Source organism: Folsomia candida, unplaced genomic scaffold (assembly GCF_002217175.1).
Source record: "Folsomia candida strain VU population unplaced genomic scaffold, ASM221717v1 Fcan01_Sc045, whole genome shotgun sequence".
NCBI classification, from domain to species: domain Eukaryota; kingdom Metazoa; phylum Arthropoda; class Collembola; order Entomobryomorpha; family Isotomidae; genus Folsomia; species Folsomia candida.
The window spans coordinates 18,686-33,434 of NW_019091237.1; the positions used below are offsets into that span (position 1 = coordinate 18,686).

The 14,749-nt window shown below is 38.0% G+C and overlaps 3 protein-coding genes and 1 long non-coding RNA gene across 5 annotated transcripts; 2 read left to right on the plus strand and 2 right to left on the minus strand.

Moving 5' to 3' along the window:
- Positions 1–736: 736 nt before the first annotated feature.
- LOC110861725 (beta-centractin-like) lies at positions 737–6,642 on the plus strand. Of its 2 annotated transcripts, XM_022110849.2 has the most exons (9): positions 737–1,401; positions 1,466–1,530; positions 1,602–1,803; positions 1,863–1,987; positions 2,431–2,574; positions 3,082–3,247; positions 3,313–3,391; positions 3,496–3,601; positions 4,041–4,177. In XM_022110849.2, exons 1-8 carry the CDS (start codon positions 1,366–1,368, stop codon positions 3,516–3,518), a joined length of 840 nt encoding a protein of 279 aa, XP_021966541.1. In that variant the 5' UTR covers positions 737–1,365; the 3' UTR covers positions 3,519–3,601; positions 4,041–4,177. The 2 variants fall into 2 exon arrangements, with proteins under 2 accessions (XP_021966541.1, XP_021966665.1); XM_022110973.2 differs by lacking the exons at positions 737–1,401; positions 1,466–1,530; positions 1,602–1,803; ... (2 more) ...; positions 3,082–3,247; positions 3,313–3,391 and adding exons at positions 4,272–4,449; positions 4,975–5,138; positions 5,212–5,398; positions 5,969–6,642 and having other exon boundaries at positions 4,041–4,198.
- LOC110861834 (beta-centractin) lies at positions 6,542–10,117 on the minus strand. The gene is made up of 9 exons (XM_022110972.2): positions 9,790–10,117; positions 9,661–9,725; positions 9,388–9,589; positions 9,204–9,328; positions 8,617–8,760; positions 7,944–8,109; positions 7,705–7,878; positions 7,435–7,497; positions 6,542–7,326 (listed from the first exon to the last, which is right to left on the minus strand). The coding sequence occupies exons 1-9, from the start codon at positions 9,823–9,825 to the stop codon at positions 7,183–7,185; spliced, it is 1,119 nt and encodes a 372-aa protein (XP_021966664.1). The 5' UTR covers positions 9,826–10,117; the 3' UTR covers positions 6,542–7,182.
- Positions 10,118–11,184: 1,067 nt separating this feature from the next.
- LOC110861726 (actin-related protein 1) lies at positions 11,185–14,716 on the plus strand. Its single transcript, XM_035844973.1, is given in 11 exon segments — positions 11,185–11,670; positions 11,735–11,799; positions 11,871–12,072; positions 12,134–12,255; positions 12,340–12,471; positions 12,756–12,891; positions 12,894–12,926; positions 12,992–13,056; positions 13,058–13,157; positions 13,458–13,520; positions 13,629–14,716. Coding segments are annotated over 11 exon segments (1,098 nt in total). The 5' UTR covers positions 11,185–11,634; the 3' UTR covers positions 13,773–14,716.
- LOC118433241 lies at positions 13,126–14,080 on the minus strand. Its single transcript, XR_004833267.1, has 2 exons — positions 13,851–14,080; positions 13,126–13,780 (listed from the first exon to the last, which is right to left on the minus strand). It is a non-coding gene; the product is annotated as an uncharacterized LOC118433241 (long non-coding RNA).
- Positions 14,717–14,749: the final 33 nt, after the last annotated feature.

The following is a 14,749-nucleotide window of genomic DNA, read 5'->3' on the forward strand; positions in this document are numbered from 1 at the left end:
AGCAAAATTACTTGAATGCAGGACGTTTCTTCTCCTTCTTCTCCTTCGCTTCTTTGCCTTTGACCGGCTGCTAAAAAAATAATTAATTTAATGAAGGAAGCATAAAATCGAGATAATTAAACCTATTTAATTGACGACTTACTTTTTTTTAGCGCTGGAGCTCGCTGTAGCCTTCAAGTAAGACGGCAGTTCCGTCACAACAAATGTTGCCTGTGGACGAAACATTAGTATTTAATTTGCATGTTAAAATGCAACTGAATTTTTATACAACATTCACTCACATTGGCCATTTCTTCCGTGACTCGGGGAGGCAACGACCTTCGCCTGGTTTTCTTAATTGGTATTGGTGCTTCGTGACACTTTCCTCCAATGGATGAGGCTCTCTTGCCAGGTCTTTTCTTCACCAGCAGACTAAAAACGCAGAAAAAATTTAGTCACTTAATTTACTTTAAGGAAGGAATAATACTATGCCTACAAATGTTCTGCCGTTAACTCCAGGTTGGCGATAAGACGAGTTTGATAAACATCTGGTTCATCCTGATCCTCTTTCGGCCCCTTTTTTTCCCATCAGGTTTCTTCTCCTCCAGCTGGAAAATAAAAAATAAAATGGTCATAATTTTGATTTCTAAACCCTCCTCACGGAAGTGCCCCTCAATCCGGGCAGGAAAAGGCAGAAGTCTGCGGAAATATTTTTAGAAACGCTGAACTCTATAGCCTTATTTTTACCTTCACTTTCTCAGATGGTGCTGGGGGTGGGTTTCGTGAGGACTGCGCGACGGGTTCTTGAGGCGGCGTCTCCGGGGGGGATTCACCTCCTACAATCGTCTCTAAAATGGGAACAAACGACTTCCTCTGAGCCATTTTTTCACTATTTTTGAAAATATTGAGAGTAATAGTCGATACGTAGTATTCAGTGGAAGGAGGAAGCGCGACTGAGCCGAAATTGGAAAGCGTCGGCCGAGGAAAGCTCGCCTCTGCAATGTTGAAGAGGTCATGTAGAAGAAAACTCAGTTTCTCCAACTTATTTTCTTGACCTCCCGTAAGAGTTGGCATGGTGGTGGTGGAGGTGGAGGAGAATGTGTCTAGACTCCATCCTCACCACTGTCTCGTTTTTATTTTCAACTGACCTGAAGCCAGCCACTCAAAATTTCCAAAAAGTTGGACAATTTTCCATGACCAAAATGCATGAAAGCTAAGCGTTTTCGAACAAAGTGCATTCGTACTATGAGAGATTTAATGCGGCAGCTTGGAAATGTATGAGTCAAGTCACAGCACACAGAAAAGTTGTTCGTTGTGACAAGTACGTAAAATGCGAGAAAAGTTGGTTAAAAATTGAATTTATTGATAAACGATAAGTAAAACGAAATGGAGTTGGTAAATCAGCCTGTAGTGATTGATAATGTGAGAAAGAAATCAATTTGCAAAAGGTTTAATTGGTCGTTAATGCGAGATTTGTCTGGTTCAGGGTTCCGGTATTATCAAGGCCGGATTTGCTGGAGATTCCGTTCCTAAATGTCGGTTTCCTAATTAGTGAGTGGTTAAAAATACGAGATAACGAAGTTGATAAGCAGTTTGTGAAGGTTTGAGCATTTTTTGAGCAGTGTGGGCCGTCCAAAGCACGTTCGAGTGATGGCCGGAGCTTTGGAGGGTGACCTTTTCATCGGTCCCAAGGCGGAAGAGCACAGGGGCCTGTTGGCCATCAAGTACCCGATGGAACACGGCATCGTCACGGATTGGAACGATATGGAGAGAATTTGGCAATATGTGTACAGCAAAGATCAGCTGCAAACATTTGCTGAAGAGGTAAAAAGAACAAGAAAAGGAACATAAATGGGTCATAATTGTGAATTATTTGTTCCCAGCACCCCGTTCTCCTCACGGAAGCGCCCCTCAATCCGCGCAGGAACAGGGAGAAGTCGGCCGAGATCTTTTTTGAAACGCTGAACGCTCCTGCCTTATTTTTGTCGATGCAGGCAGTTCTAAGCTTGTAAGAATAAGTGTTAACTTAATTCTTGAAGAATTGATAATCGAGGTCTCGCAACATATGGTCACAGATTTTGAGGAATAATCGATCATAAGTTTAATTAATGTGAACTTTGCAAAAGACAATGGGCACGGTTACCAGCGGTATTTGCATCGAAAGAGGAGAAACTGCGCCCTAAAGTTGATAAGTTTTACACCTTTCAACTTTACTGGTCGTTTCCTCCTCTTTGGATGCAAATATCTCTGCCAAAAGTGTCTATTGGTAGATGGTGTAGTTTGCAAATTTCGTATTAATCAAATTTGCGATTGATTCACACTGTTTTGCTAAAAATCAGAGAGCATACGATCTTCATTTTGAGTGATAATTATTTTATTAATCATTTAATTTAACTATCATTTAACCATTTGATTTCGTCCCATAATTAATAATATAATTGTTCTTTGTAGATATGCAACTGGGAGGACGACGGGCGTGGTGCTGGACGCCGGAGATGGTGTGACCCATGCAGTGCCTATTTACGAAGGTTTCGCCCTGCCACACAGCATCATGAGGGTGGATTTAGCTGGGCGAGATGTGACGAGATATCTGAGGTTGGTTTATCTCGTATTGATAAGGTTTTGATATATTCTATTCATTAATATTGCTACTATTCTACGTAATGAACGAACAAGTCTTAGAATTTTGTGAGAGTTTGAATAGTAAGAATGATTAACAAGGTTTTGATATAGTTATATTGATTTTGATCATTTCAACCAGAGTTTGAAGATATGTTCATTGAAAAAGTATACTTATGTAATGCAGGCCTCCAATATTCCTACAGAATTGCTATCAGATCTCGTATTGATAAGGTTTTGATATATTCTATTCATTAATATTGCTACCATTCTACGTAAGGAAGGAATACGTAGAACAACGTGAGAGTTTGAAACAGTAAGAATGGTTGACTAGGTTTTGATTTAGTTTTATTGATTTTGATCATTTCAACCAGAGTTTGAAGATATGTTAATTGAAAAAGTATACTTATGCAGGCCTTCAATATTCATACAGAATTGCTGTATCAGATAACTTATATTTTGTTCATATATTTTGCTGTACAGGTTTCTTCTACGCAAGGAAGGAATCAATTTTAGGACATCGTCAGAGTTTGAAATAGTACGGACGATTAAGGAGCGAGAGTGTTACCTATCTGCGAATCCATCCAAGGACTCTGACCCGGATGCGGATAAGCGAATTTACAAGCTACCAGACGGTAGTCAGCTTGATGTAAGGACAATATTGTTATATATTCAGTAATAAAGAACAACAATGAATTACTATTTTGTCGACAGATTGTCCCGGGTATCGAAACGGCGGTGGCGACACGGCGGTGCTACTACATAAACGCCAGAAATCGTTCACGTTTAACAAGTGAGAAAGATATGTATTTGCTTTGATGGAATGTTTTCAGGTTTTAATATGATTATGTATGTTTGTAATGTCGTCATGTATTAATTAAAATGTTTGTTTTACAGACTACTTTCCACCTGCGGGATAAGCACAATTGTAGCATTTGTAGCGTATTAAGGTTATCTTGGATATTTAGAGACGAGAATTTCAACTCCTCTGCAAGTAGATAAGGTATTCTATTTGTTTGTCTGTTTGTTGTTCTTTGTTCAAGTGTGTCGATAAGTATTAGTTAGTTAATTACAAACTGGTATTCAATCCATGGCCAAACAAAGTTAATTATTTGTATTCTAATCACTTAAATAATTAGCTAACTAATGAAGCATTTCACGTCAGTCTTCGTAATTTCGTAAACTAACGAAACATAGGAACATCGCGTAGATAATTTTGACTTATTACAAAAACTTACAAAGATAAAAGCCATGTTACTGGTTCGTAAGTTGATCTTCGTAAACTTACGTGGTCACGAAATTACGAAGGTTGACGTAAAGTGTCTTATTATTAATAAGTTAAGTAATCTGTCTAATTTTAAGTAAATATTTACGTCTCTACAGAAAGTACTAATTTTGTATCTATACTCTCACTTGATTTTGGTACTCGCTACTTTTCGCAGGTAGTCGTCCGTGCAGGGCTTGATATTCCCGAACGGTTTTGGGGGTCTTATCGACCCGGCGTCTACTTTGGGATGAAGCATCGAAGTCCAAAGTCCTTGCTCACTGGGTTCATGTGGCTCCTCCCTTCTCTAGTCAGGCCAGGAGAACCCAACTTACGGTAATTTCACTTTATCCACAACAATGCAAATTCAATTCCGTTTTATAAACACGTAATTTCCTTCTAATTTTAGGCACTTGTGCGAACAAGGTGACGGCCTAACGAAGTACGGCTGGGTTGAGCATGACGGCGTAAACTTTGGGGTTCAGGAAATCATTGATCATCACATGAAATTGACAACGTCTTTCGTTAAAGCTCATCACGGGAAGAAAGGTGGCGATTGGACGTCACGAATCGAAGTTCAACCTCTGGTAAAAATCAGAAGTTTTTAAATATTGACTAGTTAACGTAGAATTCGATAACTCATTGTCAAAACAAAGTAAATACCTACTTACATATGTATTAAATGGAAATTTTAATGTAGGAATTGACGACTCATCGTCAAAATCAACACATTTTTAATCATTTCCCCGCTCTGGGAACTTATTTTAAAACTCTGGACGACAAATTTGTAGTCAGTGAGTTGATTAATTGAATGGTGCTGAGTTTTTAAGCCAGTTTCGATGAGGTCCAATTTATCTGAAGGCTTCTTAAAGTTGAGGTCTCCTTCAAAAAGTGTCGAAATTTATAGTTTATTTTTTTTTAATTGGGAAAGGTCTGCTCAACAAGTACATCATTCAGAATTTCAAAATACATTGGAGAAATATTAAATATTTGCTGTCTTTAACGATGAATTATCGAGTCCTACGTTAATTAATTAAATGAATTAGTTATATATTTCATTCGTGTATGTATCATTATTCCGATGACGAATTAACCAATCTTCTGTCTATTAGGCGACTACAAATCATCCCCAGTCGACCACGAAGGAGGAAGTCGTGCTCCTCTACTACGTCGCTTTGGAAGCCGGCATGGGTGGGAATCTCGTTCCCGAATATTACGGCGACATTCTCAAATCCGTCGAAGGTTACACGCCCGAGTTGGGAAAGTTCACGATAAAGTAATTCCCACTTTTTAAACAAACATGATAACAACTATGACTTATCTATATTAAATCCTCATTTTTTGTACAGGTTCATCAACAACAATAACGTTTTAAAGTCTTCATTTATCCAAACAAGTCTGGATTCCATGACTGCCGCTTCAAACACCGTGCTCTCGAGCATGGCGACCACCTCGGTTTCCGAAAAGCAGTGGTTGTTCTTCCTCAAAAATAGGAATCAGCCAGACTCGAACCCTCAAAACTTTCTTGTTTATCAGGTGTGTGTTTATTATAAGGGTGGCCAAAGTATTACGTTACAAAGTGCAAGAAACGTTGTAGAAATTTACTACTTAGATACTTTTCCGACTCGGAATGGAGGTCTCGCATCGTCAGCTCTCAGATTTTGACCAAACTAGTGTGAATCGATCACAATTTTAATTAGTATGCAATTTGTATTTGCAATACGATCACTCAATGGATAAGTTTTGCAGAAATATTTTCATTCGTAAAGAGGAAACTTGCCGTCAATTTGTCAATTTTGATACGCGTTTTCTCCTCTTCGGATGCAAACATCTCTGCGAAACGTGCCCATTGCGAGATCGTGCCTTTTGCAAACTTCATATTCATTAAAAGTATGATCGGTTGACACTAGTTTGACCCTCAAAATCAGAGAGCATACGCTGCGAGACTTTTATTGTTCGCACACGATTGAAAATGATGATTCGCGACACTTGAATAAGCAATCAATACTTTTCGGCCACCCCTGATACTTATCATGCGACTATGTACATACTTATATCATCTAGTCAAGGGAAACGTTAATGACTGTGACCTTTTAATCATTGCAGGTTCACGTAAGGGTCACTTTAGTATGGACATTGTATACGAGTCTGAAACCGGGGTCGTCCCTTTCAAGAAACTTTTATCTGGGGACATGTACAGCGAAATGTTGCAATCGTACAGATAAATAAGTACCCTCCTTTCTTGCGGGTTGGCTACATTTCTTCCACTGCAAAGCTCAGACGACGCAACGGGGAAAGAGAGGGGTTGCCGACCCTTCACCGGCTGGTCGTCGCTCGTCGTTCTGATGATGGCGGAAGAATACTGAGGCTAATAAATAATATCTATTCTATGTATAGCAGAATATGTAAATACATGCATAATGATAGAATATAAATATGTATACGTAGATAATTATGTAAGTATAATTAATTAAGGATTGTACCACGTAGTTCGTTCCTAAATGATCCAAACAATTAGTAGGGTATCACGTTTACAAAGTTGGTGAGAAGATAACCTCCGCAATACTCTAGCAACAACAATGTATGATTGATTTTGTACCCCAATATGAATAAATATGTAACAAATATAACTTATTTTATAGATATTCCTCTTTCACTTGTAATGTTTCCTGCCTTTTATCATTGTGATAATCTTCAGCTTTATTATTTGTATAAAATGATTAGCTGCTGTAACAAGTAACGTATTAAACATGATAAATAAAGAGACCTACTCAATTATACAATAATCTACTCAGTTTTTAAGAGCAACAATCATTCATTGTTCATTATTTCGTCATTCTGAATAGGATGGCAATGCACCGAATAGCAAAAGTAGTCGTATTTACAGCGTGTTTGATTTGACACAGAATTTCAATTGATTGGTTTTTACATTCGCATATAAAATTAAATACAAGACTTATCATAATTTGGAAACAAATCAGTATAAACTTCTTGGCAATACAAACCCCATGATTTTACTTATTAAACAATTAGGCATTTCACGTCAACCTTCATAAATCCGTAACCACGTAAGCTTACGAACTAAAAACATGATGATTATCTTCTATGAATAGCTTAATTGTTAGCAAAAATTACTTGAGAGATGTTCCCAGGTTTCGTCAAAAGTTTCATAAGTTTACGGGGGTTACGAAGTTACGAAACCTAACTTGAAATGCCTCAATATGTAAGATAATTGATAGACACAATAATTTAAATACTGTGGTAGTTTTTCATCCATAAATTCTACATGTACAAACAGTTTTTAAAATAAAGATCCAAAATCAAAATGTTTTTCGGTGAATAGCGCGTTGGCCTTCCTCTTCAAATTCCCGTTTCGAAACCCACATTTTCTTGAACGTGTCCAACGACGCCAATATCGAGCCACCGATCCAGGTCGAGTATAGACGTTCCTGAGGTGCGGAAATCTGTGCATAAGTTACAGTAGCATTATTATATAATTACTGATCATTGTTTATAACTAATCATGCACATGTCTTATCTACCATAACACAAGTTCATAGAGGTATACTTGCCTTGATTTTGATATCCTTTGGTGCTTGTTTTCTCACTTCAGATAACAGACGGTCACCAAAACCCTGACAAACGGCATAATAATTATATATTAGAAACTTTGTATAAATATATAAATAAGCGATATAAATAAGGCATGAATTTAAATTGATAAATATTTGTTAACTGTTTAAATTGAATATATGCTAATTGATTAAATTGAATATTTGTTCATTGATTAATTTCAATATGTACTAATTGCAAAAATTGAATATTTGTTACTTCACAATTACTTTAAATAAAGTCGAGCCACCGGATAGCACGATATTTTGAAAGAGAATTTTCCTCAAATCCGTGTCCGACTTTTGTATGGAAAACAGCAAAACTTCATGCATAGCTTCACACTCTTCTCCGATCAAATCTGGTCGAAACAGAACCTCCGGAGCTCGGAAGCGAGCCTGGCCAATCTGTCGACAAAATACACATTCATTGTTGTTCCTTATTACTAAATATATAACAATATTGTCCTTACATCAAGCTGACTACCGTCTGGTAGCTTGTAAATTCGCTTATCCGCATCCGGGTCAGAGTCCTTGGATGGATTCGCAGATAGGTAACACTCTCGCTCCTTAATCGTCCGTACTATTTCAAACTCTGACGATGTCCTAAAATTGATTCCTTCCTTGCGTAGAAGAAACCTGTACAGCAAAATATATGAACAAAATATAAGTTATCTGATACAGCAATTCTGTATGAATATTGAAGGCCTGCATAAGTATACTTTTTCAATTAACATATCTTCAAACTCTGGTTGAAATGATCAAAATCAATAAAACTAAATCAAAACCTAGTCAACCATTCTTACTGTTTCAAACTCTCACGTTGTTCTACGTATTCCTTCCTTACGTAGAATGGTAGCAATATTAATGAATAGAATATATCAAAACCTTATCAATACGAGATCTGATAGCAATTCTGTAGGAATATTGGAGGCCTGCATTACATAAGTATACTTTTTCAATGAACATATCTTCAAACTCTGGTTGAAATGATCAAAATCAATATAACTATATCAAAACCTTGTTAATCATTCTTACTATTCAAACTCTCACAAAATTCTAAGACTTGTTCGTTCATTACGTAGAATAGTAGCAATATTAATGAATAGAATATATCAAAACCTTATCAATACGAGATAAACCAACCTCAGATATCTCGTCACATCTCGCCCAGCTAAATCCACCCTCATGATGCTGTGTGGCAGGGCGAAACCTTCGTAAATAGGCACTGCATGGGTCACACCATCTCCGGCGTCCAGCACCACGCCCGTCGTCCTCCCAGTTGCATATCTACAAAGAACAATTATATTATTAATTATGGGACGAAATCAAATGGTTAAATGATAGTTAAATTAAATGATTAATAAAATAATTATCACTCAAAATGAAGATCGTATGCTCTCTGATTTTTAGCAAAACAGTGTGAATCAATCGCAAATTTGATTAATACGAAATTTGCAAACTACACCATCTACCAATAGACACTTTTGGCAGAGATATTTGCATCCAAAGAGGAGGAAACGACCAGTAAAGTTGAAAGGTGTAAAACTTATCAACTTTAGGGCGCAGTTTCTCCTCTTTCGATGCAAATACCGCTGGTAACCGTGCCCATTGTCTTTTGCAAAGTTCACATTAATTAAACTTATGATCGATTATTCCTCAAAATCTGTGACCATATGTTGCGAGACCTCGATTATCAATTCTTCAAGAATTAAGTTAACACTTATTCTTACAAGCTTAGAACTGCCTGCATCGACAAAAATAAGGCAGGAGCGTTCAGCGTTTCAAAAAAGATCTCGGCCGACTTCTCCCTGTTCCTGCGCGGATTGAGGGGCGCTTCCGTGAGGAGAACGGGGTGCTGGGAACAAATAATTCACAATTATGACCCATTTATGTTCCTTTTCTTGTTCTTTTTACCTCTTCAGCAAATGTTTGCAGCTGATCTTTGCTGTACACATATTGCCAAATTCTCTCCATATCGTTCCAATCCGTGACGATGCCGTGTTCCATCGGGTACTTGATGGCCAACAGGCCCCTGTGCTCTTCCGCCTTGGGACCGATGAAAAGGTCACCCTCCAAAGCTCCGGCCATCACTCGAACGTGCTTTGGACGGCCCACACTGCTCAAAAAATGCTCAAACCTTCACAAACTGCTTATCAACTTCGTTATCTCGTATTTTTAACCACTCACTAATTAGGAAACCGACATTTAGGAACGGAATCTCCAGCAAATCCGGCCTTGATAATACCGGAACCCTGAACCAGACAAATCTCGCATTAACGACCAATTAAACCTTTTGCAAATTGATTTCTTTCTCACATTATCAATCACTACAGGCTGATTTACCAACTCCATTTCGTTTTACTTATCGTTTATCAATAAATTCAATTTTTAACCAACTTTTCTCGCATTTTACGTACTTGTCACAACGAACAACTTTTCTGTGTGCTGTGACTTGACTCATACATTTCCAAGCTGCCGCATTAAATCTCTCATAGTACGAATGCACTTTGTTCGAAAACGCTTAGCTTTCATGCATTTTGGTCATGGAAAATTGTCCAACTTTTTGGAAATTTTGAGTGGCTGGCTTCAGGTCAGTTGAAAATAAAAACGAGACAGTGGTGAGGATGGAGTCTAGACACATTCTCCTCCACCTCCACCACCACCATGCCAACTCTTACGGGAGGTCAAGAAAATAAGTTGGAGAAACTGAGTTTTCTTCTACATGACCTCTTCAACATTGCAGAGGCGAGCTTTCCTCGGCCGACGCTTTCCAATTTCGGCTCAGTCGCGCTTCCTCCTTCCACTGAATACTACGTATCGACTATTACTCTCAATATTTTCAAAAATAGTGAAAAAATGGCTCAGAGGAAGTCGTTTGTTCCCATTTTAGAGACGATTGTAGGAGGTGAATCCCCCCCGGAGACGCCGCCTCAAGAACCCGTCGCGCAGTCCTCACGAAACCCACCCCCAGCACCATCTGAGAAAGTGAAGGTAAAAATAAGGCTATAGAGTTCAGCGTTTCTAAAAATATTTCCGCAGACTTCTGCCTTTTCCTGCCCGGATTGAGGGGCACTTCCGTGAGGAGGGTTTAGAAATCAAAATTATGACCATTTTATTTTTTATTTTCCAGCTGGAGGAGAAGAAACCTGATGGGAAAAAAGGGGCCGAAAGAGGATCAGGATGAACCAGATGTTTATCAAACTCGTCTTATCGCCAACCTGGAGTTAACGGCAGAACATTTGTAGGCATAGTATTATTCCTTCCTTAAAGTAAATTAAGTGACTAAATTTTTTCTGCGTTTTTAGTCTGCTGGTGAAGAAAAGACCTGGCAAGAGAGCCTCATCCATTGGAGGAAAGTGTCACGAAGCACCAATACCAATTAAGAAAACCAGGCGAAGGTCGTTGCCTCCCCGAGTCACGGAAGAAATGGCCAATGTGAGTGAATGTTGTATAAAAATTCAGTTGCATTTTAACATGCAAATTAAATACTAATGTTTCGTCCACAGGCAACATTTGTTGTGACGGAACTGCCGTCTTACTTGAAGGCTACAGCGAGCTCCAGCGCTAAAAAAAAGTAAGTCGTCAATTAAATAGGTTTAATTATCTCGATTTTATGCTTCCTTCATTAAATTAATTATTTTTTTAGCAGCCGGTCAAAGGCAAAGAAGCGAAGGAGAAGAAGGAGAAGAAACGTCCTGCATTCAAGTAATTTTGCTGTTAAAATATGTGTTATTATAAATTATTAGAATTTTCAAATCCATTAATGTTCTTCGTAAGTTGTAAGTCGTCAATTTCCATCCTTATGTCAACATATTGTGTTAATCATACCGTGTCTGGTACATGGCTAATAAAATTTATAAGCGAGAAAAATAATGTATCAAAATTGCGCGATTAGTGAAAATTATTGTACTATTTATTTGCCTATTTATAATTATTAATTTTATTTATTTCACTGAGAACTTAAAAGTAAAATATCATGGAGTTTAGTTAACGCATGAAAGCATAGCGTTTTCGAACAAAGTGGATTCGTACATACTATAAGAGATATAATGCGCCAGCTTGGAAATGAATGACTCAAGTCAAAGCACACACAAAAGTACATAAAATGCGAGATAAGTTTGTTAAAAATTGAATTTATTGATAAACGATAAGTAAAACGAAATGGAGTTGGTTAATCAGCCTGTAGTAATTGATAACGTGAGAAAGCAATTATTTTGTATAACGCATAATTGGTCGTTAATGGGACATTTGTCTGGTTCAGGGTTACGGTATTATCAAGGCCGGATTTGCTGGAGATTCTGTTCCTAAATGTCGGTTTCCTAATTAGTGAGTGGTTAAAAATACGAGATAACGAAGTTGATAAGCAGTTTGTGAAGGTTTGAGCATTTTTTGAGCAGTGTGGGCCGTCCAAAGCACGTTCGAGTGATGGCCGGAGCTTTCGAGGGTGACCTTCTCATCGGTCCCAAGGCGGAAGAGCACAGGGGCCTGTTGGCCATCAAGTACCCGATGGAACATGGCATCGTCACAAATTGGAACGACATGGAGAGAATTTGGCAATACGTGTACAGCAAAGATCAGCTGCAAACATTTGCTGAAGAGGTAAAAAGAACAAGAAAGGAACATAAGTCGGTCATAATTTTGAAATATTTGTTCTCTGCAGCCCGTTCCCCTTACGGAAGCGCCCCTCAATCCGCGCAGGAACAGGGAAAAGTCGGCCGAGATATTTTTCGAAACGCTGAACGCTCCAGCCTTATTTTTGTCGATGCAGGCAGTTCTTAAATTGTAAGTAAAAATTGGTGATTAAGTAGAGAATGTGCTGCAAGTTGCAGCCTGCAACTAATGAAGTTATTATTCTTGGTAGATAAGATAAGCAAATGAGAGAACGACGGATGTTGCATTAGTCGCCGGAGATGGGGTGACCTATTACGAAGGTTTCGCCCTGCCACACAGCATCACGAGGGTGGATTTAGTTGGGCGAGATGTGACGAGATATCTAAGGTTGGTTTATCTCGTATTGATAAGGTTTTGATACATTTTATTCATTAACTTTGCTACTATTCTACGTAAGGAAGGAGCACATAGAACATCGTGAGAGTTTGAAATAGTAAGAATAGTTGACAAGGTTTTGATATATTTGAATTGATTTTGATCATTTAAACCAGAGTTTGAAGATATGTTAATTAAATAAGTATACTTATGTATATGTAATGCAGGGCTTCAGTAGTCATACAGAATTGCTATATCAGATAACTTATATTTTGTTCATATATTTTGCTGTACAGGTTTCTTCTACGCAAAGAAGGAATCAACTTTAGGACGTCGTCAGAGTTCGAAATAGTGAGAACGATTAAGGAGCGAGAGTGTTACTTATCTGCGAATCCATCCAAGCAAAGGACTCTGACCCGGATGCGGATAAGCGAATTTACAAGCTGCCAGACGGTACTCAGCTCGATGTGAGGACAATATTGTTATGTATTCAGTAATAAGGAATAATAATGAAGTTCTATTTTGTCGACAGATTGACCAGGCTCGCTTCCGAGCTCCGGAAGTCCTGTTTCGACCAGATTTGATCGGAGAAGAGTGTGCATGAAGTTTTGCTGTTTTCCATACAAAAGTCGGACACGGATTTGAGGAAAATTCTCTTTCAAAATATCGTTCTATCCGGTGGCTCGACTTTATTTAAAGTAATTGTGAAGTAACAAGTATTCAATTTTGGCAATTAGTACATTCAAATTAATCAATTTGGAAATATTCAATTTAAACAGTTAGAAAATATTCAGATTAGTCAATTAACAAATCTTCGATTTAAATAATAAGCAAACGTTCAGTTTAATCAGTTAGCAAATATTCAAATTAATCAATTAGTAAATATTTAATTTAATCAATTAGCATATATTCATTTTAAACAGTTAACAAATATTTATCAATTTAAATTGATGCCTTATTTATATCGCAAAGTTTCTAATATATAATTATTATGCCAGGGTTTTGGTGACCGTCTGATATCTGAAGTGAGAAAACAAGCACCAAAGGATATCAAAATCAAGGCAAGTATACCACTATGAACTTGTGTTATGGTAGATAAGAGATGTACATGATTAGTTATAAACAATCATCAGTAATTATATAATAATGCTACTGTAACTTATGCACAGATTTCCGCACCTCAGGAACGTCTATACTCGACCTGGATCGGTGGCTCGATATTGGCGTCGTTGGACACGTTCAAGAAAATGTGGGTTTCGAAACGGGAATTTGAAGAGGAAGGCCAACGCGCAGTTCACCGAAAAACATTTTGATTTTGGATCTTTATTTTAAAAACTGTTTGTACATGTATAATTTATGGATGAAAAACTACCACAGTATTTAAGCCTTACCCTCACGCTCGGAGGAATCGAAACGGGTTGGAGTAAAATTCCAGTTTGATCCTTCTCTCTCGCTTTGCGTAATGCCTTGTAGTGCCTATCTCGGAACTTCGCATCGACCCTGTGGGGGGGAGGAGTCGACCTCAGGGAAATGCATCCCCCGGTCTTTAGAATTTCGTTTTCTGCGTCTGATGGTATTTTTTTCAAATTTTTTGGACTGGCGCAAGGTACACTTATGCCCCTTACCATCAAGTGAGATAATCTTATGGAGACTGGTAAGGGGCATAAGTGTACCTTGCGCCAGTCCAAAAAATTTGAAAAAAATACCATCAGACGCAGAAAACGAAATTCTAAAGACCGGGGGATGCATTTCCCTGAGGTCGACTCCTCCCCCCCACAGGGTCGATGCGAAGTTCCGAGATAGGCACTACAAGGCATTACGCAAAGCGAGAGAGAGAAGGATCAAACTGGAATTTTACTCCAACCCGTTTCGATTCCTCCGAGCGTGAGGGTAAGCCTTAAATTAGTGTGTCTATTAACTATACTATATAGTGAGGCATTTCACGAAACCCTTCGTAACTTCGTAACCCCCTTTAAACTTACGAACCTTACAAACTTTTGACGAAACCTGGGAATATCTCTCAAGTAATTTTTGCTAACAATTAAGCTATTCATGGAAGATAATCATCATGTTTTTGGTTCGTAAGCTTACGTGGTTACGGATTTATGAAGGTTGACGTGAAATGCCTAATTGTTTAATTAAGTAAAATCATGGGGTTTGTATTGCCAAAAAGTTTATACTGATTTGTTTTCAAATTATGATAAGTCTGTATGTATGTATTTTACTTAATGTATTATAAAATACCAATCAACTGAAATTCTGTCAAATCAAACACGCTGTAAATACGCCT

Excerpts from the sequence above, each read along its gene's own strand:
- LOC110861725 (XM_022110849.2), top strand. The coding sequence starts at position 1,366 with ATGGAGTTGGTAAATCAGCCTGTAGTGATTGATAAT. Across the intron at positions 1,804-1,862 it reads TGCAAACATTTGCTGAAGAG|CACCCCGTTCTCCTCACGGA; the intron begins GTAAAAAGAACA and ends ATTTGTTCCCAG. Across the intron at positions 1,988-2,430 it reads ATGCAGGCAGTTCTAAGCTT|ATATGCAACTGGGAGGACGA; the intron begins GTAAGAATAAGT and ends TGTTCTTTGTAG.
- LOC110861834 (XM_022110972.2), bottom strand. The coding sequence starts at position 9,825 with ATGGAGTTGGTAAATCAGCCTGTAGTGATTGATAAT. Across the intron at positions 9,590-9,660 it reads AAATGTCGGTTTCCTAATTA|TGTGGGCCGTCCAAAGCACG; the intron begins GTGAGTGGTTAA and ends TTTTTTGAGCAG. Across the intron at positions 7,498-7,704 it reads GTGGCTCGACTTTATTTAAA|GGTTTTGGTGACCGTCTGTT; the intron begins GTAATTGTGAAG and ends GCCGTTTGTCAG.